The following is a 16,880-nucleotide window of genomic DNA, read 5'->3' on the forward strand; positions in this document are numbered from 1 at the left end:
GAGATGAAAAACGAGAGAGAGTTATAGAAAAAGAAATATTGATGAGTTAATAAGGGTTAAAAAGCGATAGATAGAGGACCTCCCCGATGGCGCAGTGGTAGCGTCGTCGCCTTGTAATCAAGGGGTTCCAGGTTCGATACCCGGTGGAGGCACAAATGGTTCGGATCCCACTGTAGATCCAGTCCCGATTAGCCTTCGTGTGCACTAAGTAGACTTAAAACTCCAAATCAATCAATCAATAAAGAGATAGATGGAGAGAAGGGGGAGAGAAAGAAAAATATGGAAGGTATAAAAGTGTATATAGAAAGACTCCTAGGAAGATACACGTACAAATAGGGAAGAAGCAGCTTTAGTTTCGAATTTTGGATAATGGATAAATGTCTCCTTGTATTCGTTTCCTCGTCAATTTCTCATCCCCACCGTCGCAATTAAAGCAAAAATGCAGAAGCTCGACTTGAAATAACCAAAATTCAAATAATTTTATCATTTATGGTTTCACATAAATTCAAACAAAGAAACTTTACTTTTCTGCTGTGTCAAGGAAAAACGCCTAGAGTTCAGTTTTTGCGAAAATGGAGTCTGGTATCGTTGAGAAGGTTCGGTGTTGATAATTGTTCCAAAATTACGTAAGTCCACTTTCAGATTTGAGTTTTTGTTTAAAGTTCATTTTATGCACAGATAGATTAATCGAGACTGAACTCACAGTTGAAAAGAGTGATACGATTGGTTGATTGAGTTTTTTGGGGGGATAATTTCGAAGATGAGGATGAAAGATATGATACAATTGATGAAGGGACACACTCAAAGAACACCTACGGATAGGCCGAAATTCAAACCAGGTACCCCTGGCGTTGTAGTGCGCTATGCTAAAAACTCTGCCACGGAGGTCGGTAACAGGGATACGAACTACTATGTGTATCCTCCTGGTATAAAACCCGGAACTCTTTGATTACAAGGCGAAAACGTTACCACTATGCTATCGGTGAGGTCTAAAACGTACGCTTTCAGGTTGATGCATTCTTGGAAACAATTTTCCCCCATAAAAATCTGTTTTGGCGCTTAGTGTTTTTTCATGGAACAGCAAAATTACGGTCTTTTTTTTCTGCAATGAGCATGAAGTATTTATACGATTCCTTTGGCTAATTTTAGTTCGCTTTTTTATGCCACTTTTGGCTAATTTGTGAAGATGGGGATGAGTGATGATATGATGAAATTGATAAATGGACACTCACAAAAATCCATGCCCAGGCCAAACTTTGGACCCTTAGCTAGCTAGCTCGATGCGTTAACCACTCCGTCACGGGGACCGTATAGTAAGTATAAGAGTTCAATTTGGCATTTCTGCAATAAAATAAATAAAAATATACAAGAAGTATTTGAAATTCTCTCTCTCTTTCTCTCTCTCTCTCTCTCCCTCTTTGTGTAACTTGAAAATAGAATATAGCGTTGTGAAAATAACTGTAGAGTACCATAGATTTATTTCATCTCACAAAACTGGCTAACACTTGCACCCTGTCTCTTTGAGCTGATGTCATAAATTTTAATCAACTTCGTAAAAACCCTCTTGAAATCTTGCGAAAACTTTTCGTGTCTAATTATATTCCTGCATCTGGAAACACTGCAGCATTTATTTTGCAGGCGACAAAAAGGTGGAAATAAAAAAAAAGGTACACGCCAGAAATGAAGAATTACCTCCACGGTGCGTGACGTATCACTGAAAAATTCCGGCAACAAGACAGTCCACTTTTTCGTCGCCGGATAGGACCGAGGAGTTAAAAAATTAATGACAACGCTGTTTCACGGTTTGTACGTCCGGAATTAGGATTTGTGGTTCTGCGCGGTGATTTCTATGCTCGCCTGTGAAGGGAAACTAATTTTGATTCAGACAGAGGGATGGAGGGGGAGAGTATGAGGGATAGGGTGTATGGAGGGAGAGAAAGGAAGTCGTAGAGATAGGGAAAGAGAGAAATAGAGAAGTAAGGACAAAAAGACAGGTGAAGAGAGAGTGATAAGGAAAGAAGGAATTAGATAAAGAATCATAAACGAGATATTGTTAGAGAGAAAGGAAAAGGATAAGGAAAAGAGAAACAGAAAACAGTGATAATTGTTATTGACTTGCTTTATTTTACTTCGCTTTTTGTGCCACTTTTGGCTAATTTGCGAAGATGGGGATGAGTGATGATATGATGAAATTGATGAATGGACACTCAAAAACATCCATCCCCAGGCCGGGATTCGAACGCGGGACCCCTGGCGTCGTAGCGCGATGTGCTAGCCACTCTGCCACAGGGGCCGGCAGAAACAGAAAGAGAGAGAGAGAGGTGATAAGAAAAGAAGCATCGTAGATACATACATACATGCATACACAAATATATATATAGGGTGGACACAAAGTAGTTTTCAAATACTTTGAGAAAGTTAGAAAGAACGAAAGGATACGATAACGTATGATAGATAAAGAGAAAACGAGCGAGACATGTTGAAGAAATGAGAGAGGGGGGGGAGGGGATAAACAAAGACAGGGGAATGGAAACAGATATAAAGCCTTGAAGATAGAGAAATAAAATAATAAAAAGCAGAATAAGTTAATTAAGCATAGTTTAGACAAAGAAAGAGAAAATGAGATTTAGGCTTCAATATAGAGTAGAGATAGATATAGAGGACTTAGATGTAGATATGGGAGAGATAGATGTAGAGATAGGAGAGGAGAGCCGACCTTCCTAACGGAGTGGTTATCTATCATACCGCACTACGACGTCAGGGGTTCGAATCTTGGTCTGGGCATGGATGTTCTTTGCGAGTGCCTCTTCATCAATTTTATCATATCACTCATCCTCATCGTCACGATTAGCCAAATGCACAAGTAGAGCGACGCTATATAAGAAGTGAAATATAATTAGGGAGAGAAAGAGATAGACGGATAGAGAGCGAGACTGAAAGTGTGTGTGTGTGTGTGTGAGAGAGAGAGAGAGGGGGGGAGAGAGAGAGAGACTAAAAGTGTGTGTGTAAGAGAGAAAGAGAGAAAGATAGGGAGAGAGAGAGAGAGAGACTAAAAGTGTGTGTGTAAGAGAGAAAGAGAGAGAGAGAGAAAGACAGAGAAAGAGACTGAAAATGTGTGTGTGTAAGAGAGAGAGAGAGAAAGACAGAGAAAGAGACTGAAAATGTGTGTGTGTGTGAGAGAGAGGGAGAATCTAAAAGTGTATGTGTTTGTGTGTAAGAGAGAGAGAGAGAGACAGAGAGAGAGAGAGAGAGAGAGAGAGACAGAGTAGCAGACACTACATAAATTCGACTTTAGTTCGTAACGACCGCCAGCGGTCTCTCCACTCCGGAGGAAGAGCCGTTCGAAGCTCGGTCGCATCGTTTGAGAATTTACAAGGATAAAATATTGCTTACATAATCTTTTTTTCCTCATTTCGATTTGCTGGGTACATTTGTTCTCTTTTGCCGCTGCTGGTTTCTGGCCATAAATATCGAGTGAATAATGCAGGAATCCTCTCCTGTGTCGGTCGACCTGTATCTTTGTCTCATCTGTCTGCATTGTTTGTTCCGTTTATAGGACACGATCTAGAAAACAAAACCCTTCTCAAATTCTGATGGTGAACGTCGTGGTTATTTCTTTTTATCCTTTAAGCTATTTTATTGCCAGTGATCACTGCTCGGTCTTCCCCGATGAAGTAGTGCTAATGTTGTCGTATTCTAATCTAGTGGTCCCGGGTTTGATAAGCGATGGAGGCACATTCGGATCCCACTTTATGCACAGAGAGGCTAATCGGGACAGTATCTACAGCTTAAAATTGACTTAAAACATAATCTCAACAGTTATCACTGCTAGAGTTTAACCACCGGCGTTATCTGTTTATTAAAATACATTCTTATGAACATTCCGCTGAGTTTGGTCTTTCCGGCATTTCTCTCCACTGTTGTTATTGCCTCATTACCATTATGTTACCGTGCAATTTGAGAGGACTATGTAACATAAATATTAGGTAATATGCTCTAGAATGCTGAATTTGTCTGCCTGAATTATTTCATTTATACACACACACACACACACACACACACACACAGCAACATCGCATTTCATGTAAATTTTTAACCTTACTATACTAAAGATTTTATCTTTTGTTAAAATATGACATCCATAGGTATATTCAATGTAGTTTCAGGGGTTTTAGCATGTCGCATTACATATCATCATAAAAACGGACTAGTTTTTTCTTTAAAACTTTTTTAAAAATTGCTATCCACCTTTATGATGATATTATGATTCTATGTTAAACCCTACAGTACTAGATCTTTGGCGAGCACATACATTAATCAAACAGATAGCAATTGCACTATCAACGGGATTGTCTATGTTTACTGTTTGCCTGGAATATTTCTTTCTCGATTATAAACACCGAAACTCCTTTAAGGGAGATTTGAAACCGAAGCAACACGTGTCGCTTGGAAGCGAACCCTCTGTAATCAATGCAACCTTTCGAACCGAAGCGACGGAACAAGTTGGGCGGGTCGCTTGCATGTCACTCAGGCTGGGCCGTTTTCTCAATAGTGTGCATCGTGTCGCTTTGATCTTCTAGTGCATGCGCGGTGAATATTTTGCGTTAAAATTAATGAGCTCGTGTCGTTTCGGTCTGAAATCTCCCTAAGAAAATCGAACTTCAATATGGCGGTACTTGTCTGTATTCCCAGGAAGACGCGTAATCCATGAACGTGCAATATAATATATATCATCCTAATTTTGTTTCACTCATTTTAATTATTTGATGTCGCTTATTTCTATCTACAGGGAACATGGATTATGTGTATGGAAAGAGGGGAAGAGATGGAACGAGTGGACAACTACTATACACTCCAGGAAGGACCTGCCGTCTTTAGTAAGGACACCATTCCAGAAAAACTAAGGACAACACGCGAAAAGGTAAGTTTCATGTAGACGACAAGTGATTGTAACTTGTAATGAATATGATTCTGTTTGTTATCTACCCACATAGGTTTCTCTTCTCACCTGCTTTGATTCTTAGATTCTGCTAGCCTTTCTTTCTTTAGTTCAATGTTTGCCCCTTAGAATTGATATCCGTCCAAGGATGAGGACCAATGCCCTCTGCCCTCTGTGGTTGCGCCACTGCACCTTCCCCCGTAGTTGCTTTGAACTTTTATAGGCTTCAATGTACATGATTTTCTTTAAGAGCATGATATCATTTATTAACGGCGATAAGATTCATATACCCTAAATTTCTAGAGAAAGTATACTATATAGGGGAATGGACGTCTGGAAAGGGGCTAGGATGGCCACATCTCCCCTTTAGAAAAGGAATGGCAACCTAAAAGTATATATTTCACACGTATAATTTGATTTCAGTCATAGTAATTTACATTATTAAAATGGGGATGCAGGAATGCGATGATTTAGAATTCAAGTGGTGTTTTTTGAGGTGGCAACACTATTATCGAGGTAATATGCCCCATGGAAAAATACCTTGCTTGTCTCACCGTGGAAAAACAAAATATGCAGACGTCCATGATTAGGGTGTCGGCCCCTGTGGCGGAGCAACATCGCGCAACGACGCCAGGGATCCGGGTTCGAATCCTGGCCGGGACATGGATATTTATGAGTGTCCATTCATCAATTTCATCATATCATCACTCATCCCCATCTTCGCAAATTAGCCAAAAGTGGCACAAAAAACGAAGTAAAATAAAGCAAATCAAATCACAAAGTCCATGAGTAAGGGGGCAATTGCCCCCCCCCCCCTTGCTCCTCCGTACGCACGCCTATGGTTACCAGTCAGTAAACTAAACTATTTTCTTTGCGGTTCTAAGTACCTGAGATCATTGGTTTTAACCTAGGTTAGATGATAAAATTTACACCTAATCTAGGAACACTTACTATATTCACGTACACAAATAGAGCTATCGAACTACTGACATGGAAAACTTGACCGAATTTCTAGTATTTACAAGGTCAAACTTAACGTTCAACTAACTACCCACACGTTTCTTGTGATCACTTTAATACATGTAAATTAAGTGTAAAACAGCCCGCTGTGTCTTGGCTCGGCGAGTTGTTCAGTTGCAAGATGGTGTTATTTAATCCATAAGTCTGCATACTCTTCGGTAGGGAAATCTTTGATGACTGGACCATTAATGGACACGAATGATTTTTCAATTGCAAGTGGTTTCAATTATATTTTCTTGGACGGGAATAAAAACATCCCTGGCAGGGATAAAAATAATTTTCTTTTTCCGGCACTATTTTTTTTGTGGGGGGGGGGGGGCGACAACCCCCGCATTAATTCGCACGCTGCTATATAGAGGATGCCTTACTTAGCAGCAGCTATAGTTCTGCATTACCGGAGAGAGAAAAATGAAATATAGAGAAAGAAATAGAGTGATAAAGGAACAGAGATAAAACTAAGTAGAGACAGAAAAAGAGAACGAAGTGAAAAACGAAACACAAAACTCAGACGAGAGAGATTTAAGTCCTGTTTATGCATATATAGGTTAATCGGGACTGAACCACCGTTTAAAGTAGGATCCTTAGCACAGATATCGCACCTTGACCGCTTAATTACAAAGCGGCGACATTACCACTATTTTTTGTATTCTTTTTTAAACTTTTACATATTATTATTTAGAAAGGAAACACCTAAGAGGTAGCTTTCCCTGCCAATCTCTTTCTCTGTTTTCTTACATAAGTTTGTACTGAAATGTCTACATTCTCATTCAGGACAAACGAAAACATCCATGTTTTACTCGGAATTCGAACCCAAGACCCGTAGCTCGCTCCATGGAGGTCGACTACGACTATCATCTGTTCCGAGCGAACGAAAACAAGTCTCTGCGCATGTAGTGACGTGAAAGGGCTTGACCAGCTACTAGCTGTTTGCAGCGACGCGCACTACTTTGCTCCACCTACTCGCTTTCCCCTTCACTACCGTTATGCGTGCCCTTGCTCAACATATTCTTGGGACAGAATGAACTTACACCATCGGAGTGGCCGAAGAGAAGGTAATGAAACGAGAGATAGAGCAACATGAAATATACTGTAAGGCAAAGATGATGATAAATCTAAAGTAAGGGTGAAAGGAATACAAATTCTATAAGAAGGATGGATAAGGAATTTTCAATGTTTCAGGATGGGTCCAGTAACTTTTCCATGACCCCCGTTACAACCTCCCCTTCTTAGGAACTTGGGATTCTCTGTATAAACAAATGACTCCTTCACCACCATTATCAGATTCTCAGCCGCGGTTACTCCGAGGGGAGACATTTACGGCGCTAAATGGTGAAAATTTCCACAAACATATCCCGTTTTCCACTTGAGCCGCAATAACGTCTTGGAATGTCCGGATAAACGAGGTTAAACATTTTTTTAAAAAAAAGGTAGGGGGGGGGGGCTTGTTAAGTTTTCTTGTTCGCCTGGACGAAAACTTTCCTCATAATTTGTCCGCGTCTTGTTTGTCTGCGTGTTTTTGGCAAGAGGGGAACAATAGTTCATAGTGGTTTGCGGGGGAGGGGAGAAGGGGTGGGGGAACTTTCCGGGAGCGACTTAGAGACCCTGTCAGAGGATTAAATGATGCGCAGCGAAAATTTTTAATTATGAATCGGAGTTACGCCAAGCTTTCAAACTTGTTGCGAGCGAAGCAAGTTTAATTACCCGAGAGACAGACTGAACCCCCCAACCCCCCTTCCTCGCATGCACAACCCCCCCTCCCCGCAATCCACCTTGTCCTCCTTTAGTAGGCCCACAGCAAAATGCAATCAAAGTATTCAGCAAAGCCGACCGACCAAAACCGTTGCTTAAGGTCTTCTACGCTTTTTTTTCCCCGCCGCAAAAAAACTATTATGGGGTTGCTATGGAAACCGCCGTGCAGAAAAGGATAATTATCTCCGCTCATCACTGTCGGTCTTGCAGCTTCTGACGCAGGGAAACAAGCGATAATTAGTGCATACCCATAGCACCGACGGATTGCCGCCGAACAATAAAAAAAAGGGGAAAACTCATCTTTATGCGAGTGATGTAATGTGCAAGTCTATTATAGTTCCGGAAATAAAGGGAATGGCGTCTTGTTCCTTTTCAGTTGTAGAGCACTGAACCAGAGTCATTCTCTTCTTAATGTCTAGCTTATCTTTCCTAGTTAACGCAATGGAAAAAGCGTGCTTGATTTAGAGTGAGTGTGCCGTAAATTTTAATTCTATATATATCCTTGTGTTCCATCATTATTATAGCTACGTGTTAAGAATCTAGCGTTTAAAATGCTAATCAACGCCACACACAAATTTTGCTTGAGAATAATAGTGGTTTATTAACATATACTCACGAACACTTCTGGGTTGTAACGATTGTTTGATTTCATTTATTTCACTTCGCTTTTCTTGCACTTTTGGCTAATCGCGAAGGTGAGGATGAATGGTGATGATGGTCATGAAATGAATGAAAGGGCAATCACAAAAGTGTCCGTGAAATGTTCTCATTTTTTACCAGGATTGCTTGCTTGATTTGTTTTATTTTACTTCACTTTTTCTGTCCCCTTTTGGCCAATCGCTAAGAAGAGTGTGAAAGGTGATAAGATAACACGAACGAAAGGACAGTCACACACACATACATGGAGAGGACAAAACATGAGACTAACAAAGGATAGTCCGTGAACCCAGACGGCAGAGCCTCGCTAGTCTGCAAAATACAGTCCAAGGTACTTTCAGAAAAGGTCATCCCTTATATCCTTTGTATTAGGAAAATACGATATTGAATTTCAGTTTCAGGATTTTTATTTAGTAAGCCGATTAGTGAAAAAAATGTCTGTCTTGTGACTATCTATACAAGTGTGGAAATAATTTTAAAATTGGTTTCAAAGATTATCGTGTCCATATTGAAAATATGACGCCATATTGGATTATTCGCACCGATCTCTTTCAACTCTGTTATCAGCGTAGTTTTGCAACGGTGACCTGCACTGTAATGGTGGCCAACTTTTAATACTGAATAATAAAATGATTGTTTCCAAAGTTTGAACGGTGGAGGAGAAGATGCGCGAATGCTTCTGGTCAAAGGTTCTTTTGTTTGTGATCGTTCTATAAACTAGACTAGATTCGATCCTGTAATCTTTGGGCTACTCACAATATAGCTTCTGATATTTTCGGCTCGGGTCTTGGAGTCAGTACATGCATACTGTGCTTGTTTCTTCGTCTTCGTCAGTCTTTGTGGTGCAATGGTTAGCGCCAGGGTGCGAAGTCAATGAACAATGGTGGGGGAAGATCTTAATTCACACACACACACACACACACACACATAAATTACCAGGTCCGAAAAGTAACTGTGCAGTGCAGTGAGAAAATAAAAATAAAAGAAGAACGTGTGAAAAGTAATAAATTGGGAAAGACATTGCACTGGGAGAGTGAAAGAGACTAGTATGATGATGGGAGTCCCAGATGGCGTTACTGAGGATTGGTTCCAACAAGACGGGGCTATTGCATACACGGCTGGGGGATCACTCCGTTTTTTGGAAAAATATTTTGGTGATCGCATAATCTCCCGTGGAATCTGGCCTGCTAGGTCTCCAGACCTCACTCCCACGGATTTTTTTTCTCGGGGGGTTCACTCAAGGGATGGGTATACGAAAACAATCCTCACACATTAGCGGAGCTGCAGAGAGCCATTACTCAGCACATTGGATAGATAACTCCAGCAACGCTCCATAAAGTGTTTAACAATATGCAGTGTTGTGTGCAGACATGTCTTCAAGTTGGAGGAGGACATTTCCAGCATCTCCTGTAGAGAAAACTGCACTCCCGTAAGTACAACAGAATTAACTTTAACATTTCCACTGCACAGTTACTTTCCGGACACGCTGTGTATATATACGTATGTATATGTATGTGTGTGTGTGTGTGTGTGTGTGTGTGTGTGTGTGTGTGTGTGTGTGTGTGTGTGTGTGTGTGTGTGTGTGTGTATATATATGATATACATATTTATACATATTTATTGTTGGATATAAAATTAAATTACTAAATATTTAAATATATATAAAGAAATTCATTTGTTACATTTTTGTATATGTCAAATATTTATAATGTGTCAAACTGATTCCTTTATCCACTGGTTAAAAATATCACTAAATTTGAAAATAGTTGAGATTGTTTTGCTATGTTTAAGATTTCATTAATTTTTGCTTTTTATTAATACAAAGCAATTAGATTCATGCTTATGTTTGTCTTGTATTGTTTTACTTTTATTGTGCACATATTGTTACTGGTGTAGATCTGTTAACGGTCTCTTGAAGGGGAGAGAGAGATAGAGAGAGGGAGCGTGCAACATTCACAATACACATAGAGACAGACAACCTTCGTTCTTTCTATGTTTGTTTTTGATTATCTCTTAGTCAAGTATATTTGAAGTTAAAACTGATTGTTTATCTCAGTGCTCCCTCCCCGGAAATATTTTGTCGGGTGATTTTTTAGAATAAGATTGTTGGTGAAGGGAAATCTCCCTGTGCCTCTCAGGATTTTGCACCCTGGTTAGCCCAATGCAATGACGTCATGGATCGTGGGTTCGAATCCCGCCTATTGTGCTTATTTCTTCATATCCTTACCAACGATGTTAAGGAGATACGAAAGAGACGTCAAATAACCAGAATGCAATGCAAGAGAAGGTTATCGCGACGGGCTCCCATTGTATTTAACTCCGTAGTGAAATGAGAACTCTGGACGTAAATGACTGCTTTGCCGGCGCTGCAACATTCCCTCGTACTGTTCCGTGCAATATTTTTACCACTGCCCTCATATCCTTGCTGCCTCTAGCCCCATAACATCTCGCAGCTAAGCGCAATTCGAGTTCGCAAGAGCCTCTTTGGTATCTAGGGGCGGACCGTTCCCGAATTTCTTTCGAGGATTCTCACTTACGATACCCTCGCCCGCTAGCCTTATCTACGTTTCGGTGCGAGCGCAATGAAGGGGCAAAGGGGGCTGCATGGAGAAATTCCTTCCCGCTAAATGATGCCGTGCGGGACTCCAGCAAGAAAAGTGCCAACTGGAAACAGCATCCCTGTCTCACCCTCCGCATTATCTCCACACGACTTGGGCTGTCCCGGGGATTAACACAATCATTATCTCCCTAATGCCTCTGCAACATTAAGCAGCGTCTCCCGTCTGCTTTCTCTATCTCCGGGAAGGGCTGTACTCGTTCTCTTTCTTCTAATTCGGGGGTAAGATCCCTCCCCCCCCCTAACTTCCGAGTGCGAATCTTAATTTGCAACAAGTGTAAGTATTTCTCCTTTACAAAAAGGACTCAAGAAGAGCTTTTGTGCGTATTTTGTTTCTCTTCTTGTCCAACATAAAGAAACTTTAAAGCTTCTGCATACTTATGAAGCAGTAGAACAAACGCAGTGTATACTGGACATAGAACAACTGAACTTATGACCTGATACCAAAAGTATGCAAAATACGTAAAATGTATATTTTTGACATCAAATTTTCAACAAGCCTTAAAACTTTAGAATATACCCCAGCAAAAATGTTTTTTTAATAAGTCACGTTCTCTTCATGGAGCATAATAGTTATTTTAGAGTAGTAAAGGGAAGCGAATTGTAAGTAAGGCGGATGGAATTTGAAATTATGTCGGACTATTTAATTTCTAACGCATGTCAATGCCATCTGTTGGGAAATTTTAAACTTATTTCTTGCTAGTTTAGGGTATAGGAATTGCTGTGTACGTACGGTGGGATGCAGATGTATTGCAGGGCAAATTGTCCATGACTATTTTCATTAATTTTTCTCTCGCATCCTGCGTGTTTTTAAGGATTGGATTTTCGAGTGTGCTGTACAAAGCTTGTCAGAAACTTGTTCGGAGGTTTGTTTCAATTTTTGAAGTTCTCGTTGCGTAAAACAATGAGAGTTAACATGGTAGTGGACAATTTGCTTTGTGATACTTATGCATCCCACAGTAATTATCATTTTCTGCAATTTTTGAAATGTAAATGAAATCCTATTGACAGTCGCAAAAATTTGTACATAGGAACGTTGGATAAAAAGCTTGATAATAGATGCTGGATTTCTTGATTTATATGTAATCCTGTTTCTTATAACAACATGCTCATTGTACGAAAGCACGGGAAATGGCATTGCCGATGCACAACCAACGTCAGATGCAATATACAGAAGATGATATTGATATTTTTTTATTAAAGTTATTTTTAGGAAGTTCTCGCACCCCTTGTGAAACTTAAGCCTCCCCAGGGAGACACGCCGCACAGTTTGAATACCACTGGGTAAAAGGATTGATTTGGTTTATTTTACTTCGCTTTACTACCACTTTTGGCTAATCGCAAAGATGAAAATTGATGAGGGGACACTCACAAAGAATACATATGCCCAGGGCGGCATACGACCCCCTGGCGTCGTAATGCGCTGTGCACTCCACTACGCAGGCCGGCTTACATATGTCGAGTTCGCGCAACATATGCAGTTAAGATGATGACGAGAATATAAATAGTACGGGAACTTCTTGGACACCCTGTAGAACATCAAGATTGCGTTCTCAGTTCCCATTCATTTCCTACAAATGCTCTCCTTTATCTTAATATACCTATCCTAATTGAGGCAAACCCTTTGCGGCGAGAGTAGCTAAATTAGAACGTTACCTGGAGTATCCCCTTGCAGAAGAAGAGAAGAAACGGAAAGGGAGTCGGAGAGAAACTTTTTCTCCCAAGCGTTCCCGCGCTCATAGCAAAGCCATCGAACGACCGCCGCCGCTCAATTAACAACGTTACAAGACCCTCCCTCCCTTTTTGGCGGGGAATCTTGTAGTGTGTTCCCGGCTGCTTCAATCACGTATAATGGATCGGCCGCTGTGGCCTGTTCCCGCCACGGAAACGAATCTGTCCCTTGAGGCGCTTTCGGTCGACTTATCTGCGACACTGGACTTTGTCCAAAAAAACTGGAGATAGGGGAAACGCCCCGCAGCCATGTGGCGCCCCCCTCTCCTGCGCCCCGGCCCCGAAAAGCTCGCCTTCGTGTAAGTAATTGCTTCCCGCGGACTAGGAATTACATACGTTGTCGTAGCGTGGGTGCGATATCTTTTGCGGTATTTTGCGGTATTTTGCGCGCTTTTGGAAAGATTTACAGTTTCTGTACGAATTTAGTACCGTGCGCGGTCACATCTTATCAGCCAGTAAAGGAAGGAATGAAGAAATAGGCGACGTTTTCTTTTCCGCTGTTCTGCAGAATGTTATGCTTAAAAGATAGCGATAGTATAGCAATTGTGGTCAATTCAAGCCTTTAGAAGTGCAGTACTCTGTCCGGGGAATCTCAGGAGCGAGCGATCTAAAGCAAGTCTCTGCGCAAGTATTGACGCGAGAGGGCTCGATCAATGAACACGTGAGAGGGAACGGGATTGCGTGGAGGGGGAAAAGCGACTTCTGTTACCAGCGTTTGCAGCAGTGTGTTCTGCTTCGCTCCTTCTACTATCTTTCTCCCCTTCTCTGCCTTTATAAGGGGCCTTGCTCTAGAGATTCCCGGGATAGAGTATAGATGACTGATCACGAAGACTCGTCTCATGACTGAAGGTCTCGGCTTCGAGTTCCCGCCTGGACTTGAGTGTTCCTTTCGTGACGTTTTTCTAGACTATTGGGACATCTGGGTTGGAGGTTTAGCTGAGATTAGCCTTGCTCAGCATACCACCCTACTCTCTGCTGGTCTAGCTTGAACATTGAACTTTCCTGAAAGGAAAAAAAAAATTTCACCTTTTCAAAAATTTTATTGGGGATGGGACAGGTTAATCGGTACTCTATCGATATCGGCCGATGTAGACACATCGGTGTATCGGTAAAAATCCCGAAAAATTGAACGATCCGATACAATATTTATAAAAATCTTGTTTAGTTATAATTTTTACGGATATAAACATGTTATATCCATTCCCTTCCTTTTTCAAAGCAAATATCTACATATGCAGCTTCCTTTGCATTGCATTAATCATGTAACATGAATTTATTAAGGAGGTCAATGAGCCGTTAACGTTCTTCAAGGCCAGTTGCAATTTTATATCGGATCGGCATCGGTAAATTTTATGTCTGTACTTTATCGGTATTGGTCAAAATTTCATATCGGCCTATCCCTATTTTTTATTTATTTATTAATTTTATTTAATTAATTTATTTTCATTTTCTTCTTTTATGCAAACTTGGGACTTTATCATCATCCTCTTTCACCAGTATTTACTCCAAGAGCTGTGTGGTCTCTCACGTCACAGTGTCACTCCAAGCTATCTGTTGGAAGTTTTCCTACCACTGCAAAGAGGCCAGCCTATTGCCAGTTGGAAAAGTGTCTCGGATATAACAGAATCCGACACTTTTATATCAATTTGTTGTTTACACGTTTCTTTAGAAATAACCCGATTTTTTCACGGTGTTTACACATTACTATGAAAGTCTTACATTGTTACAACTTTGACAATGATTTACATAAATTATGTTTTTTCCTAGAAATTACAACATACTTTCAAAAGTGAGAAAACAAAATATAATAACATGGAATTATTTTGGAAATATTTGATTCAATTAGCATAATATCTTCCAAATTGACAAGACCTTAACAGCAACACAGATTACACAGATGTTTCAACTTGGATTCAAAATCTAAAACTGCTGTGTCCGACGAGGGCGACACAGTCTCGCTGCGTCAATTTTATAATTATTATTCACCCTCATGAGTACGATTAGATGAAGTGGCTCAATACCATGTTTAATATTAAATGAAATGAAATACTGTAACTTTATTCTATCTTGTGAGTCAGCAATGTAAACTTATCGTTTGGATAAAAAATAAGGAATCGCACATCATTAAGTTAGAGGGTATTTTACATATTGTTCGTTTATTTTAACTTTTGATTTACTTTTGTTTTGCATTGTGTCCCACCCACCAGTGACAACAAAAACAATGCATTTCTCCTTTAACTAATACATTTCCCCTTCAACTTCACTAGAATATTCAAAGGTCAATTACCTTCTCTCTTGTTCTTAAATCATTTATTTTCATCATTTGAAAATTTACATAAATTAAAATATATTTCTTATTAAGTAAAGAGGCAGTGTTTTATCTGTCCCACAAATGACACAAAATTGTTCATTTATAAAAAAAGAAGGTAAAGTGCTCCCCTGTGCTTAGCACCACGCCATGAAGGCGTATATGGGGTGTGGGTTGATCCGGTCATAAGTGGGGGTGATGGGATTAGCATCACGCCCCTGACCGCCTTTACCCCCCAGGGTTTCCTCCAGGTACCCAATGTTATTCGACGCTGGGTGGGCGCCGGGCCCGCTTCCATCGTTAGAAAAGTTCCCGGATTTGAACCGGCCGGGGATCGAACCCGGGACCTTGAGTATGGTAGTCAGACGCGTTACCGACTTTTTTTTTTTTTTTTTTTAAAAAGGAAATACCCCCTACACGGAAGTATCCCCCACCATTCACTCTTTTTCTCACTTTTACACTTTTCAATTCTTACATTTTCTTTGTTTCTTATCAACTGGACGAACACAAATACCCATGTCTTACCCGGGACTCGAACCCAGAACCCCTGGCGTCGTAGCGCGCTCTGCTAACCACTTCGCCACGGAGGTCGACACCGACTGAGCCACCGCGGCCACATTGTTCATTTATACATGTATCTATTAGTTTGGGAAAGTATTTTAAGGGCAGTTATGTTTAATTAACAGCGTTCAGTTTCATAATTCATTGCACATAAACTCTTAAGAAAAATATTGGTTAACTATCAGGAGAATAGTTACTTTAATACTCAAAATGTAGCCTGGCATCCCACCCGTGACATTGGAATGCCCCAAATATAAAATATAAATTATTGCTAAAAATTATTCAAAATGCAATGTTTATGTCATTTCGTGTTGTTGAGGAGTATTTTCATCTATATTACTAAAACTGTTATACAAATTCGAATTTCAAATTAAAGTTTTGTCAAGTTGGTTTTTTCCATTTCATGATCAGATTGGGTAATCTGACCGTGCCATGTTCCGCAACAGGGGTCGAACAGGCGACCCCTTGATTACAAGGCAAAGAAATTGCCATCACACCATCTGCAAATCTCCTCGGATTTCAAATCGATACCATTTTTACTCTAAAATTTAGAGGTTGTTATCCCGTTATTACTACGGAGACAGGAACTCTACATTGCTAGGGAGTGATGCAGTCTGTAAGGGGAATACGGGCTGTAGTAAAATTCATCCACTGTAACTCGACATGGCATAAAGGTCTTGATTGAAAAATTCCCAATGCGTCCTACCTTTTGCATGTTCAGCCAGCGAGTAATTAATTTCATTTATTCAGCTCCTGATTGATCATCTGCGATTTTTCAGTTCGCAGGCTGATTGACATGTGTCGGGATGTAGATTTTGCATGTAGCATGAATCGGGTGATTCAAATGTCGGCGATGTTAGAATTCAATGGAGCCATTTGATTTTTAATTTCCTTTTTTCTCTCTCTCTTTCCTGTCATTTGATCGCCGATGTGTGTGAACGGAATAAGGGCGAGGGGGTTGAGGCATGCAAATATACCTGCACTATATATATACTTATATACAGGGTATATATGCACTGTATATATGTGTGGGATATATATATTTTACCGTTTTTGGAATGAATCCTTTCGTGCAGAAATCATTACAACTGAACCACCTGCGATCCCTTATTGTTTCATACGCCAAAACCATGTCCCATGACACCATCTACAACTTATTTCTGCGCCTGGCAACACTGCAAACTACACTGCCACTTTGTTCTTCTCGCCTGTCATGAAACGATATATGGTTATATTTACCGCAAAGGTAAAGGCAATAGGTGGTATAAGTATTTGGCTAAGGCAAAGAAAAATAGAGG

The 16,880-nt window shown here is 40.4% G+C and overlaps 1 protein-coding gene across 1 annotated transcript in view; it reads left to right on the forward strand.

Moving 5' to 3' along the window:
- LOC146004836 (ATP-dependent RNA helicase vasa-like) overlaps positions 1 to 16,880 on the forward strand; it is a 182,934-nt gene that overhangs the window by 117,480 nt on the left and 48,574 nt on the right. Inside the window, 1 exon segment of the mRNA XM_083143883.1 lies at positions 4,790 to 4,921. Within this exon segment, the coding sequence (XP_083000009.1) occupies positions 4,790 to 4,921 (132 nt within the window).

This window comes from Lepisma saccharinum, chromosome 1 (assembly GCF_977018435.1).
Source record: "Lepisma saccharinum chromosome 1, izLepSacc3.1, whole genome shotgun sequence".
Lineage (NCBI taxonomy): Eukaryota > Metazoa > Arthropoda > Insecta > Zygentoma > Lepismatidae > Lepisma > Lepisma saccharinum.